Raw genomic sequence first — 15590 nt, 5'->3', positions numbered from 1 at the left:
CCTACCTACCTCACAGGGTGTCTGTTGTGGGGAGGGGAAGGGAAGGTGATTTGATTCTTCCTTAAGTGGTAGAGAAAGTCGGCGTATAAAAACCAACATTCTTCTTCTCTTCAATCCGCCACTTATGTTTTGTGGATCACCTGTTTGCCTCCCCGCCTTGTGCCTGCTTGGCACAGAGCCGGGTTCCCAAACTTTGGTCTGCTGCCAAAGGTGTACTCTGATGCGGCACAGTTTGCTGTCCAGCAGTGTCCTGTTTGCTGTGACAGCTGCCTTAGTGTAACACACATTCGCTTACGCCCTGCTGGCCCTGTGGGTCCGATGAACAACCTCTGGCCTGCCTGAAGCCTCCTCCAAGAACAGAGGCTGTAAACAAGGCGTTCCCCAGTGTTGCGTTTCGGCAGGGGTTGGGCGTGCCTGGGATCCAATCCCTGCCAAGGATTGCACATCTTTGCGGGGACAGGAGATAAAAGGCAGGCTCGGGGTCTTTGCAGTCCCTCTTTCCTGAAGGAGGCAGGCTGGAGAAGAAAGCCGGGCAAGCTTTAGTGCAGGGAAAACCTTTTTTTGGGGGGGGTTAGTAACCAAAAGTGTGTGCAATTCAGCGGTGTGAACATGACGCCTGTCCGGGGATTCGCCTCCCTCGTAGTGGCTGTTGCTGTGCTCTCCGCCATGGTAAGTGACCATCTTTCTTTAGAGACAGTTTTTCGACATTTGAGAGAGTAAGGTGAGCGCTACATCCCCAGAATGTTACCTTCTTAAGTGGCCTTTGGCAAGCCTCTTAGCCTCAGCCCCACTGTCTATAATAGGGGGATGTTAAGACTGTTCTACCTTATAGGCCTGTTGTAAAGATCTTTTTTTTTTTTAACTTACATGGAGTGATTTGAATGCTCACAAAGCTCTTCATCACTGCTAAGGTAGTACTATTGTTATTTTGCAAGGGCTGCTTTCCAATTTTTTTTTGCAGTGGTGGGTCCAGTACAAAGAAGCCAGAAGCAGGGTTGGTGGTCTTTCTTTTTGAGAAGCCGTGCAAGGCTTCAGTGAAAGTTGAGGGGTAAGCAAATAAGCAGAATGGAGAGGTACTGTAGTAGAGGGGTACGATAGATAGCCCAGGCCCGGGGAAGAGCCAGGTTTAACTCCCTACTCTGCTGCAAAACTCACTGGGTGAACTTGGGTCAGTTGTTGTCTCTCGGCTTCACCTACCTCCCTGGGCTGTTGTGAAGATAAAAAGAAGGAGGAGAGCCATTTGCCTTCCCTGACCTCCTTCGAGGAATGGTGATATAAAATGCAATTAGCAAATAAAATGAAGGTCAGGTTCTCATTTGTGATCATGGCCTGGGAAAGATCCTTTCCTGAGTTCTTGGGGAATTACCCTTTTCGCATGAAAGGGAGACTGGCGTCCCTCTCCCCACCCCCACCCCCAACATGTGCCGTCAGGCAAAAGAAGGGATTGTTTTAAATTCATGTGCAAGTTATACTTATGCCCTGTAATAGAAAAACGGCTTTTGTTTAGGGAGACTATCTTACAGCCTAGGTTGCCTTCCTTGTGGGTAAACGGTGCTGGGCTAGCAGTATAAGGCAGCTTCGGATGTTCAGTATATTTGGTATCTAAGTGGGAATTCAAACTTTGATATCCTGTGCCCAGACTCATACTAGTGGCTGCCGCTGCACATTTCTGCTTCCTACGATGCAACAGTTATTGTCATGTGCCGTGTCTCTCCACTCAGTAGCCTTCCTCCAAATTAAGTGGGTGTTCTTCCAAAGAAAGAGACCCTTGTTGAAGATAGGTACGTTAGGCTGGAGGAAGACTTCAGACTTTAATGAGCAGAGTGGTAGGATACAGACCAGTAGATTTAATACCAGGCTAGAAAAATCTTTCTTTCTGTCTTTCTGTCTTTCTGTCTTTCTGTCTTTCTGTCTGTCTGTCTGTCTGTCTGTCTGTCTGTCTTTCTTTCTTTCTTTCTTTCTTTCTTTCTTTCTTTCTTTCTTTCTTTCTTTCTTTCTTTCTTTCTTTCTTTCTTCCTTCCTTCCTTCCTTCCTTCCTTCCTTCCTTCCTTTCTCCCTTTCTCCCTTTCTCCCTTTCTTTCTCCCTTTCTTTCTCCCTTTCTTTTCTTTCCAGAAATAGATGTTGGCATCCTCAGTTGTTGTTATCAACTGATAACTCTTGTTTCAAGCCACTAAAAGGCTCTGCTCTTTTCTTTGCAATGGGTGTGTGCTTTCTTCTGGCCGGCATGTTTGCAAAATGTCAAGTCTGTTTGCTGTGGGGTTCCATGTTTGTGTTACAAAGGTGGAGTTAAAGCTGGAAGAAGCCACAGAATCAGCCTTTTAATTAAAAAAAAAAAAGAAACAAATCCTCGGCCAGATCAGTGAAACTGAAAAGCTAATTCACTTCTTTGAGAATATTTGAGTTGCACTGGAAGAGATGGTGGGAGAGCAGAGACTGGATCTTCCCAGTGGTTTAAAAAAAAACAAATTGCTCTCATACAAAGCCTCCTTTTGAATCGGTGCCATGCAGGGGGGGGGAAGGAGGCTTCCACTTGTCCAGTTTGTTCTAATAACAGCATGGGAGGGTTGGGATGGGTTTTGATAAGCAAAACTGTGCCGGGCTGGAAGGGTTACAGGGCTCTCTTAGTGGAATTCGCTTTCTAAAAACCCTTTAACTAGGTGGACCAACAGGGTCCTCATAAGGGCTGTTTCCGCACTTGTATTCCCAGTGATGTGTTAAAAGTTGGAAAACGTTATAAAAAATACTGTTCGCACTTTGTTTGGCCCCTTTAGCTGTGAAGACGTCTTCCAACCATTTATTAGCCGTGGTATCCAAAAACACTTTTAAAGCGATGTTTTTTTTTAAAATTTTATTATTTTCTCCAAAATCTTAACTCGACTATTCAACAAGTTTAAAAGTCCATTGTCATCAAAATTACAATAACAGAAAAGCAAAACTTTGTTGATATATTATGACATTAAATTTAAATTGCGTTTGACCTCCCTCCACCTCCTTCCATCTAGAAATAAAATTATTTCTCTTTTGTAAATGGTTTAAAGCGATGTTTTTTATAACGTTTTCAAACTCTTAATACATCGCTGGGGATACAAAGTGCGGTAACCCCCAAGGGGACTGCTTGATACTCCAGTATAAATGAATGTAGTCTAGTCCTATGGGAAGAAAAAATTGTTCACCTTGAAAGCTGCATCGACTGATGGTATGTAAGAGCTGTCAAGTCGCAACTGACTTATGGTGATCCCAGTAAGGGGATTTCAAGGCCAGTGAGAAGCAGAGGTCGCTTGCCACTGACTTCCTCTGCAGAGCCTTCCTTGGTGGGCTCCCATCCACGTGCCAGCCGTGCTTAGCTTCCAAGATCAGGCTATACCGTGTTGCCTTCCCTCCCAGACAGGAAGGTTGAAATATTTAAAATGAACAAGCGGCTCCATGTTCCCCCGTCCTCACCCTAAACGTATCCTCCTCCCCCGTCTCACCGCTTTCCTACGTTGGCTCCACAGACTGTGAGTGTCATTCTGCAACAAGCTCTCACCAGCGTGAGCCAGCGAGGTATAGTGGTTATACATGGAGTGGGGTGGCACAGGTTCACATCTCCCACTCAGCCATGAAGTACACTAGGTGACCTCGGACCTGTCTCCTTAGCAGGGTTGTCGTGAAGATGAAATGGTTGAGGGCTGCCCTGCGTGTCTAAGAGGAAGGGTGGGATAAAAGCGGGAGAGGTTGTTAATGTTTATTTATTTAGATATTTATACCCGACTTTTTCTCCCCAATGGGCACTCAAAGCAGCAGACGTCATTCTCCCCTCCTTTATTTTATCCTTACTACAACAACCCTGTGAGGTAGGATAGACTGAGAGAGTGGCCGGTCTAAGATAACCAAGTAAAGTTCTGTGGCATAGTGAGGATTTGAACCTGGGTCTCCATGATCTTGGTTCAAGATAGTTACAGTGTTGGTCTAACTATTACACCATGCTGAGTCTTCATTTATTTATATTGTTGGGTGCAATTCCCACTGTTTTATTTTTCTTTTATATCTGTGTGTGTGTTAAGTGCCTTCAAGTCGCTTCCGACTCATGGCGACCCTATGAATGAAAGTCCTCCAAAATGTCCTATCTTTGACAGCCTTGCTCAGATCTTGCAAATTGAAGGCTGTGGCTTCCTTTATTGAGTCAATCCATCTCTTGTTGGGTCCAACATTATTGAGTCAATCCATCTCTTTTTCTTTTATACTTTCATATAAACAAAACAGTGCCCTTCAGACCTGGGAGAGTCCCCAGTTACAAAAGATTAGCAATGTTTGGATCTCGTGTCCATTTCATCGTTTATGATTTAGCCATTTCTGTCGTGTACGGGTGAATTGTGATTGAGGAGTTGATAGCAGTTTGTCTGCCTTAACATGGAGGAGCTTATTTAAGGAGCTGGAGGGAGTTAGCAGAAGCCGGCAACAGTTAATAGAGCTTGCAATATAAATAACTGGTGGAATTAAATTGGGCGTCGATAGCATGAAGTCAACAGCTAGACCTGCTAGGTAACCCCTCTGTCTCCCTGCCGGTGTGGAAATTTCAGCCAGCGTTGGCAACGTCTAGCAGAGTTTACCAACAGCTGCCATCATTTCCTCCTGTGGAGAATACTAGATTGCGTGTGATTTTATATAAGCAAATTGTAAAAACTACGTATGTAAAAACATGGTTATGTTCTTCAAGTCATGCTGATTTGTTATACAACATAGGCTTGGCATTTGCAAGACCTGAGCAAGGCTTTTAACGTTTTGGAGGTTATTAATTCGTAAGATTGCCATAAATTGGAAGTGACTTGACCACACACACATGTGCAAAGGCTTAGTGTGGTTTGAGCATTAATAATGAATGCGGCCGGGCATTTCAGGTTATTGTTTGACCAAAGGCATTTTGCAAGGTAGTCCCCTGTGCAAGCACCGAGTCATTCCTGACCCATGGGGTGACGTCACATCCTGACGTTTACTAGGCAGACTTTGTTTACGGGGTGGTTCCCAGTGCCTTCCCCAGTCATCTACACTTTACCCCCAGCAAGCTGGGTCCTCATTTTACCGACCTCGGAAGGATGGAAGGCTGAGTCAACCTTGAGCCGGCTACCTGAAACCAACTTCCGTCGGTATCGAACTCAGGTCATGAGCAGAGCTTTTGACTGCAGTACTGCAGCTTAACACTCTGCGTCACGGGGCTCTTTTGCTATGTGTGTGTGTGTAAAGTGCTGTCAAGTCGCAGCCGACTTATGGCGACCCCTTTTTGGGGTTTTCATGGCAAGAGACTACTGGTACCAAATCATACATGAAGGCTAAAATTGTCATGCCCAGTGTGAGCTGGAGGAGAACTGGTGTCCGGGGGGTGGGGGGTGGGACACACACACACAGTTTTTGGATCTGAGGTTTTGGAAAATGGAATTATATTACTATGAATCAAATGCTGCCTGTGTGCTTGCTTTTGCACCCTTCTAATATCTGCTCAGCCTGTACATCTGAAGAAGTGAGCTGTGACTCACGAAAGCTGGTACCCTGCCAGAAAGTTTGTTAGTCTTTAAAGTGCTACTGGGCTCCTGCTCTTTTCTACTGCTACAGACAGACGAACATGGCTACCCATTGTGATTTGTACATTTGTGAATATATTGTTACAGGCGGCCTTCATATGTAATTAAAGTATGTTTGTTCCATATGAGAATGTGCTTTTGGAATCCTTAAGGTTCTTGCACATACGTTCCTTCTCCGATGTGCAGCTCAAATATCGAAAGGTTTTCAGATCCTTCACACATTGCAGATAAAAGCATCCAGGGCTTTTTAGTTTAGAAAAGAAGACAACTTAAAAAAAAGAAAATGCTTCTTTACCACTGCCACAGAACATAGCGATGGCCTCAAACTTAGAGAGCCAGAGTTGTATAGTGGTTAAGAGCAACGGACTCTAATCTGGAGAACCGGGTTCAATTCCCCACTCCTCCACATGAAGCCTGCTGGTGACCTTGGGCCAGTCACAGTTCTTTCAGTACTCTCTCAGCCCCACCTACCTCACAAGGTGTCTGTTGTGGGGTGGGGGGGAGGAGGGAAGATGATTGTAAGCCAGTTTGAGACTTCTTAAAGGTAGAGAAAATCGTAGTATAAAAATTGACTCTTTTTCTTCTTCTAAAAGGAGAATTAGCCCAAATCATGAAGGATAGATCCATCGGTGGCTAAATGGGATCTCTATTGCTCAGAGGCAGTATACCTCTAAATGCCAGTTGATGGGGGGAACATTAGGAAGAGGCTTGTAGGCCTTCTGGTTGGACACTGGGAAACAGGATGCTGAACTGTCTGGTCTGATCCAGCAAACAGCTTCTTATGTCTAAGACATCTGGGCACATTTCTGCTCTTGTCATTGTTTGTGGATGGAAATTGCTCTCTGGAAAAATCCAGTAACCTTGCACTGGAGGCAGCATAGAAGAGCAACAGAATACAAAGCCCTCCTTGTACAGTGCGAACTGAACTGAGTTGTTTTTCATTCCTTGCTGCCTCTCAGCCTGTTAGCATGGTGGAGCACGCCGAATTCCTGAAAGCTGGAAGGGAGCCTGGCCTTCAGATCTGGCGGATCGAGAGGTTCGACCTGGTGCCGGTGCCGAGAAACTCATACGGGGATTTCTTTACCGGAGATGCCTACGTGGTCCTGAACACCATCCGGCAGCGCAGCGGGAACCTGCAGTACGATCTTCACTTCTGGCTGGGTAAGGAAAACTCTCTCTGATGCAGAGCTGCCTGTCTCTTCACTGCAGTTAAAAGATTGGGAGTAGGCTGCAAGATCCGGTACTCCTTTTCATCACCCGCTTCCCTATCGAGAAAGAATTCTCCTACACCTCAGTCCCCTGGTTTCTTTATTTAAAAAAAGTAAAATTACAGTTTTCTGTGATGTATTTATTTAAAAGATTCCTATGCCACCTTTCCACCCAATTCAGGGTCCCCTAGAACCCTCCAAGCAAAGTTAAAAACGTGGATGCAGGTAACCTCTTGCAAAGTGCACCCGAAAGAAATGGGTGAATTAACCTTATAAGATTCCACGTGCTGAAAAATGCTGGTTCTGCAAATGTAGGGCTTTTATGCATGGCTGTTTCCCTCGCTGTCACCCCTCTGATGACTTTGGGTCTTTGTGTTGATTATGCATGCCGTTTCCGACCATCAGAGATAGGCTTGCTCTTCCCCTGCGTTTCCTCTCATTTTGCCCACGTTTTGAGGGACCTGTTTTATCTCAAATTTGAAAATGCAGGCAAAACGTGGGGAAACTCCGGGGGGAGAGCTAGGCAACCTCTGACGGTTGGAAACAGCAAAGACCCAGAGTAGTCGGAGGGTTTTTTTAAAAAATATATTTTTTATTTATAATTTTCAAAAGCATACAAACGTACACGCATACCTATCCCAACCATTCGTATATATACAATGTAAGCAGTCTTGTGAAAGCAGGATAGTAAAGAAAGCTGATAGGAAGAAAATAGATTCCTTTGAAATGTGGTGTTGGACGGATTCCGTGGACTGCCAAAAAAAAAAAACCAGTGGGTTATAGATCAAATCAAGCCTGAACTGACCCTAGAAGCTAAAATGACTAAACTGAGGCTATCGTATTTTGGTCACGTCATGAGACGACAAGAGTCACTGGAAAAGACAGTCATGCTAGGAAAAGTTGAGGGCAGCAGGAATGAGGAAGACCCAACAAGAGATGGATTGACTCAATAAAGGAAGCCACAGCCTTCAGTTTGCAAGATCTGAGCAAGGCTGTCAAGGATAGGACATTTTGGAGGACTTTCATTCATAGGGTCGCCATGAGTCAGAAGCGACTTGACGGCACTTAACACACACAAGCAGTCTTTCAGTGAGTTCATTTTAAATTAGTACTCATGTAATCAAATTTCTACTTATATCCAATATCCATATTTTCACTACTTTCCAAGCTGGCTATAAAAGCTATGCTTAATATTTAATACTTGATACAATTCTTGTTTAGCAACCTATGCTTCACTTTTGTTCTTCGTCTGCTACTCTAGACTTGACTGTTACCTAAACACAGTATTTCTGCTACCTTGATATTATTATTCTTATATTTATTACTATAGCTCCACCCTTCTTTGCTAAATTATTACTATATCTCCACCCGTCTTTGCTGAATTCTAACTTCTACTTCATATATTCAAAATAAAGAGTCCAATTCTTCCATCGTTCCACCATTCACCAAGTTGGATAATCGAGCCATCGCTACATATTCTGCCTTTTTATCTTGCCATTTCTCAATTTCTGGAATTTCTACTTGTTTCCAAGTTGTTGCCAATATTAGTCTTGCAGCTGTAATCATGTAGCTGATTGATCTTCATCAATCTTCGCCGGCCCTAGGGGTGAGGGCGAGGGAAACAGCCATGCATAAAAGACTTACTGTGTCTGCACCATGTATAATATTTGAAAACGAAGTAGCTTTCATAAAGCCGCAATTCACTTCTATATAAAGAAGTCCTTGCTCTTTAAATTTTAAACAGCAGCGGCGACTATGAGCGAGTTGCGTTTCGTCATTTTTCTTGGAACTCGTATAGATACTGTTTACAATTGTATTACATATTCAGTTTGTCAAGCGTACTCCATTGAATCATAGAATCACAGAGTTGGAAGGGACCACCAGGGTCATCAAGTCCAACCCCCTGCACAATGCAGGGAATTCACAACTACCTCCCCCCCACACACCTAGTGACCAGAAGATGGTCCCTCTACATAATACACATAACATCATTTTTACGGAAGGCTTTGCTTCTTTTATTACACACAGCAGCAGTGGTATCGAGGGAACCGCCTCTTGCAGCTTTTCTCGGGACTCAACAGATACCGTATATACACGTATTAATGGTCAATGTTTTTTCCCGGTCTTTTGTAAATAGGTTGTTTGACTGTATGTTTTTGTAGATATAGATTAGATAGATAGCTTAGTTTTTGGAGTGTGTTGTATACATTGATGTATTTTAGTAATAAAGAGTTGGCATTCAGTACAGTATGTGTTATTAGTTAATAGCCATAGTGCTGTATTTTTGATTGGAGTCTGTCTGACTGGCAGCGTCCTGATGCCTCGCTGATGGTGAGGGCAATTCGATGGTAGGATGCGCTGCCTGGGGAGGGGGTGGAGTCCCCGTCTTTGGAGGTCTTTAAGCAGAGGTTGGATGGCTATCTGTCGGAGGCACTTTGATTGTGGGACCCTGCATGGCAGGAGGTTGGACTGGATGGCCCTTGCAGTCTCTTCCAACCTTGTGTGATTTTGTGTGACTCTTTGCGTTTCCTTCTTTTTTGATTCCTAGGGGAACAGTGCAGCCAGGATGAGAGTGGAGCTGCAGCCATCTTCACTGTCCAGTTGGATGATTACCTTGGCGGCAAGGCGGTGCAGCATCGGGAGGTGCAAGGACATGAGTCTTCCACCTTTCTGGGGTACTTTAAACCAAGCATCAAGTACAAAGTGAGTGCCACTTGGGGCCGGGGGTGGGTGGGTCTGTAGTTCATTAGCACAGAGTTACTGGCCTGCCTGTCTTCCTGCGGGGGCCAAATTATCGTTGCTTAATTTGCTAATGGTAGGTCGTGAATCCCTGTCCAGATTTTTTTCAATAAGCTGAAGTGGAGAGGATAGAGAAAACCAGTTCCCAGTGGGAGAGTGCTAGAGAGATTTGCCGGTTGTCCAGGAAAGCAATAAGTCCCATTGGGTTTGTGTTTCTGGCAGAGGGGGAAGCAGCTGGTCCAGATCTTACACAACCAATTTGGAAATCAGAATCTGTAAAAAAAAAAAAACCAGAAAAATGCCCATTTTGTCCAAATCAAATAGACTCCCTAGCCCACATTGTTTTAGCATGTTCACAAATAATATTGCACAAAATAAATATATCACTCACAGGATAAAACATCTAAAGACACTTTCTAAGAAGCGGATACTGTTTTATCTTCTGTCAAGTAGATCGGTCAATTGTGTGAGAGATGTGGCAACTTTTATCTTTATAGTGTCAAGGGAAAAATGACATTTCCCCCTTTTTAAAGTGTGAAATGGTTGATGAATAGCCAACAGCTGTTAAATCTAGAGAAAGGAAAGAATCTATATGGCGAACGTGCTGATCGGACCCTTTCTGGTACGTGGACCGTTTCGGAAAGCATCGCCACTGCATTTCTCCCAGCCTCTTTTACCAGTACCATCTTCTTAATTTGGAATAGTCAAATGGATTGCATTCGTTTCAGAAGTGTGCTGTTATAAAACAAGTGGAAAACAACATGTATTGATATTATAACACCAAGCAAACATTTGCATGGCACTCCCATTGAACGAAATGCACACTGGAGTCTTGCTCAGTGGGGGGCATTCTAATGCCAGGTCTTTACAGTCAGGAACTGTAGGGCTGACATAACAAGAAACAGGAAACTGGAAAGGATCTGATTTAGGGGAGGGGCTGGGGCTCAGTGGCAGAGTATCTGCCTTGCATGCTGGAAATCCCAGGTTCTGTTTCTGGCATCTCCAGCCAAAAAGGTAAGGTAGCAGGTAATATGAAAGAGCTCTGTCTGAAAACATGGAGAGCTGCTGCCAGTTAGAGTAGACAAGACTGACCTGGTCTATCAGTTTCATGTGTCCATGTGTCATCTAGTCCAATCCCCGAGCATGCTGTACTAATTCCAGCCTTGCCAAACTATCTGGGTTGGTAGTGATGTGAATGCCATTGAAGATCCTCTGCAAACTTAGGGGCTGCAATGGAGTGTGTGTGTGTGTGTGTGTGTGTGTGTGTGTGTGCGTGTGTGCGTGCTGTGATTTGCCAGTTGCCCACAAACCACTGCAGGTGGATGCACTCTAAATTTTTTGCCTGTTTATTAGGACCATTGTTCTTCAGTATCATTGAATTGTCCTTTACTTCCCTATTGTCCCCAAACCACTGCATGTGGATGCACTCTAAATTTTTTGCAATGATTTATCAGGACAAATGTTTCGCAATATCATTGAATTGTCCTTTACTTCCTCATTGCCCCCTGTTTTTAAAATGTTAATTGTGCAGATAACCTACTCACCAGTCTGCTGTTGGTGCTTTGTTTTTGATCCTTTGTTCTGTTCCCCACTTCACCTTGCAAAGCTTTGGCTAAGGCAGTCCCAAAAAGAGGGTTGCCTGGCAGACACAGCCCAATAATTTTAGTATTTTCCACTGAGGCGTGTATCTGCTTGGAGACATGGATCTCCTTGCTGCTTGTTCTCCTCGTTGTTTGTTATGGAGGAAGCCCTTTATTCTGGGAGCCTCTTCTCATGCTAGGCACTTTTTGGCTCCTTGGAAGACACTGGTCTTGAGTGAGCGGAAGTGCGTAGCTTAAGAGGCACAGGAGCTCTTCAGTGGAGGACCACCTCTGCAATGGACAAAGAGGAGCACAAGCTGAAAGAAAGAGCAGGAGTCAAACCTCAGTTGACAGTGTGGTATAGTGGTTAGAAGCGGTAGACTCTAATCTGGAGGAGCGGGTTTGATTCCCCACTCCTCCACATGAGTGGTGGACTGTACTCTGGTGAACCGGGTTGGTTTCCCCACTCCTGCACATGAAGCCAGCTGGATCATCTTGGGCTACTCACAGTTATCTCTGAACTTTCTCTTCCCCACCTGCCTTTGTTGATTCTTCCTTAAGTGGTAGAGAAAGTCAGCATATAAAAACCAACTACTACTACTACTGTTCCTCTTCCTCTTCTTCTTCTTCAAAAGTATCCAAGTCTGCCCTCCATTCACTGGATAAAATTCACAAGTCACACGAGGATGGAGTGCTTGCATAGTTAATGGTTAAAGTTGTGCCCCAAAACAATAAGGGCATTGGGGATACAGCAGGAGAGACCATGTTCTTAAAGATCCAGTGACCATTTATTCTATGGAAGAAGTAGCCATCCAAGAGATAATCTGCAAATCTCCAATTACTCTCCTATCAAAAGCCCTTTCCCTTTGAAAACTGAGCTGATATTCAAGTAGGCAAATCCAAGTTCCTCGTCTTGGTGGAGAACCAATTCATTTTCTTTTTGCTTTTCTAGGCTGGAGGCGTGGCTTCTGGCTTCCGGCATGTCGTTCCCAATGAAGTGACTGTCCAGAGGCTTCTCCAGATCAAAGGCAGGAGAACTATCCGAGCGACAGAAGTCCCTGTCACCTGGGACAGCTTCAACACCGGCGATTGCTTCATCTTGGATCTGGGCAGCGTAAGTTTCTTGTGGCTTCCGGACAGAGAAACCTTTTGCAGCTTGAATTCAGGGTCGGCTGAAAGTGTTCAGGGAGCTTTGGGCAAAGAATTTCTGTGGGTCTTTCCATCCCATTTTCCTCCCCGGTTGTGGCTCTTTTCTCACCCTCACTGCAGCCAGTTTCCTCTTCACTCATTTTGTCAGAGGTAGAGGCATTAGATTTATATGTTAAAAGGAGAGAGATATAACATGATCAAAGTTCCTCGTAAAAGCGGCACTCCAAGAGGGCATGAGCTGATGAATCAACAGAGCCAGAAGAGCAAGGACGGGTCCTGTCTGGATATGGTATATTCAGAATCCTGCCCTGCATAACCATAGAGGGGTTAGCATTCAGTCTAGCTCACTGGTTCCCAACCAGGGTTTGCGAGAACTAAATTAAGGTCCACGAAACAAAGTTATAAACCCATAATAAATTAATATTTTCAATTATAAGTTCTCTATTATAAAAATATATATTCAAATATTATTCTAAGTTTAATGTTTAACTAACAGTTATGATTAAAGTTTATTTTCAAATTCTCAGAATTTTAATTTTGAACCTTGGGGTCCCTGCACCGAACAAAAAAGTCCTAGTGGTCCCTGGTCAAAAAAAGGTTGGGAACCACTGGTCTAGCTAAACAGAAGGATAAAAATGTTCCATCCTGAAGCAAGTATCTAACAAACATCCTAAGCTTGAGACATACCGTATGTTGGCTTTGAGCATATGCAACTGGCCTGGCCAAAATATTTAACCCTTATTTTTATATATATTGTGATTTCTATAGTGGAGAGTTATTTATTTGTTTGTTTGTTTGTTTATATTTTGCGGCTTAGCCCACCCTCCCTGGCCAAGGCCAGGCTCAGCATGGGTAACATCATTTAAAATACCTGGAGAGTGATAAGCAATAAAATTAACAATAACTTAAAGTTATTGTTATTAAGTTATGTGGTTTTTTGGGGGGAGGGAGCTGCTTTGAACTATGGAAACACAACATATAAATGTTTTGAATAACTAAGTGCAGGTTAGGGTTCAGGACACTTGGAGGCTCTGAAAGTTTATTGTCTTCTCAATGACCTGTCAACCGACATAACTGAAAAAGTAGCTGTTTTTTTAAGTTCAGTAATCAAAAACAGATTGGATAAGGTTAATGATTGATGGTGTCCAATATACCTTGTTTTCCTATAGCTATTCATCATTTGTATGGATCACTTATTGTATTGTATGTCAATAAAGGTCTTGAATTGAATTGAATTAAGTGCAGGTTTTTTGGGGGGGGCAGAGCTTTTTCCAATTACATCTCATTAGACTGACTCCACCCTCCCATTGCTTTGACGTGTCCTCCTTGGATGGACGTGTTTCTTAAGTCAATGACATGCTCTTTGCATCATAAGTTAACCAGTCTTCCTGTCTCATGTAGTGACAGCATTCATCTCTTGGAACTCGCTTTGTGTCCTGCAGAATATTCATCAATGGTGCGGCTCTCAGAGCAACCGGTTTGAAAAGCTGAAGGCCACCCAGGTCGCCAAGGGGATCCGGGACAATGAGCGAAGCGGCCGCTCCAGGGTCTACGTCGCAGAGGAAGGTGCAGAAAGGGAAGAGATGCTTCAGGTCATTATTTATTTCTTTATTTCATTATTTATGAGAAGTCCTCATCTCTACCTTACAAGCCTGTACCCTCCAATAGTGCACAAATGAGAATGGGGACATGATTGTAACACCCCAGTTCTGAATCCAAGTATCACTGTCCAAGAATCGCAGGAACATTCAAAAATTTGATCCTTCCCAAAGGCATTCTCATTTGATTTGTTCTCCCTTGTTCTGCCCCATGGCGCAGAGTGGTAAGCTGCAGTACTGCAGTCCAAGCTCTGCTCACGACCTGAGTTCAATCCAGACGGAAGTTGGTTTCAGGTAGCAGGCTCAAGGTTGACTCAGCCTTCCATCCTGCCGAGGTCGGTAAAATGAGTCCCCAGCTTGCTGGGGGTAAAGGGAAGATGACTGGGGAAGGCACTGGCAAACCCCCCCGTAAACAAAGTCTGCCTCGTAAATGTCGGGATGTGACGTCACCCCATGGGTCAGGAATGACCCGGTGCTTGCACAGGGGACCTTTACCTTTTACCCTTGTCACCTCCAGACTTGACCACCTAATTTCGTTGCCTGAGTCATCTTAAGTGACTTTTGAATTGAAATGTAGCTCCTGCTACATTCCATGGACTTCTAGAAGATGGAATGGGGGATTGATGCACCCAGTTGTTGCTGAGTTTGTGTGAAATCCATGTCATCACATTTGTTCGACATAGCAGTTCTTTTCCTCCATGCTGTTCATTCAGGACAGCTGCACTGGAAAGCAGAATTGGTTGAGTTTTAATTCTGCATTTGTTTGCTTAGAATTTTCCTCAATTATTTTTTCACAGTCTTGGGAACAAACCTGAAAACTCACCAAGAATGTATTCAGACATTGCAATGAACTGTAGTTTAATCAAAAGTACATTTATTTATAATATCTGCATGCAGACTGACAGCAAACCAGAGCTTAGGAGTTGGCACTTAACTTGATTTTAAAAACTAAAATTTGTAGCTGATTTGCTAAACACAGTTTGTACTAATTGTAATTTGTTGAAATGTCTGGATTCACAAATCATAGTTTTTTAAATAGGACCACCCCTTGTAGCCGCCTGGCTTCAGAAACAGAAGAATAATGGAAGATGTTCCCTCTGCTGGGAGGGATTTATGCACAAAATAGGATTTGTTATTTACATCTGAATAAAACAGGAGTTCAGCGCTGCCTTAAAGACTAACCAAATTCATTACAGCATAATCTTCTGTGAACCAGAGTTTCCTTCATCAGATGTACAGGAATGTAAATCCATAGTAGATGTATTTACACTTAAAGTTACAAGCAACACTCTGTTGCTTGTAACTTTAAGTATAAATATATCTGCTGTGAATATACACTTCATGCATCGGATGAAGGGAGCTCTGACTCATGAAAGATTATGCTGGAATGAATTCGGTTAGTCATTAAGGTGCCAATGGACTCCTGTTTATTTTGCTACTACTGGCTAACACAGCTATGCCTCTGGAGTTACTTACATCTGGAAGAAAAACCAAGGCTTGTTGCACAAACCATGGTTTAAACAAGCCACAATTTACCATGGTGTCCTGAATGCAGCCTAAGTCTCCATCCTGGAATCTTTTTAAAATTAGTTCTTCCTAAAATTAGTTTCCCTAAAGATTCCTAACGATACATGCACACCACTTTTCGTAGTTAGCAACATGCATAAATCTGGTCGCTGGATTGAATTGGCTGTTGATTTTCTCATGTGGGTCTTATTTGTATCTTCTGTGAGAGCATCTGGAGAGCAGAGATCCAGCAG

General features: G+C 43.6%; 1 protein-coding gene across 1 annotated transcript in view; it reads left to right on the top strand.

Annotated features, from left to right (window-relative positions):
• The first annotated feature begins 600 nt into the window (after positions 1–600).
• Positions 601–15590, top strand: part of GSN (gelsolin) — a 32863-nt gene continuing 17873 nt past the window's right edge. The window contains exons 1-5 of the mRNA XM_056860222.1: positions 601–669; positions 6516–6717; positions 9313–9467; positions 12036–12197; positions 13675–13824. Coding sequence (XP_056716200.1) covers positions 610–669; positions 6516–6717; positions 9313–9467; positions 12036–12197; positions 13675–13824 — 729 coding nt within the window. The 5' untranslated portion in view covers positions 601–609. The remainder of the gene's footprint in view (positions 670–6515; positions 6718–9312; positions 9468–12035; positions 12198–13674; positions 13825–15590) is intronic.

The sequence above is a fragment of the Euleptes europaea genome, chromosome 14, assembly GCF_029931775.1.
Source record: "Euleptes europaea isolate rEulEur1 chromosome 14, rEulEur1.hap1, whole genome shotgun sequence".
NCBI classification, from domain to species: domain Eukaryota; kingdom Metazoa; phylum Chordata; class Lepidosauria; order Squamata; family Sphaerodactylidae; genus Euleptes; species Euleptes europaea.
Note: the sequence above shows the minus strand (reverse complement) of the source record. Positions and strands in the feature narration are given on the sequence as shown.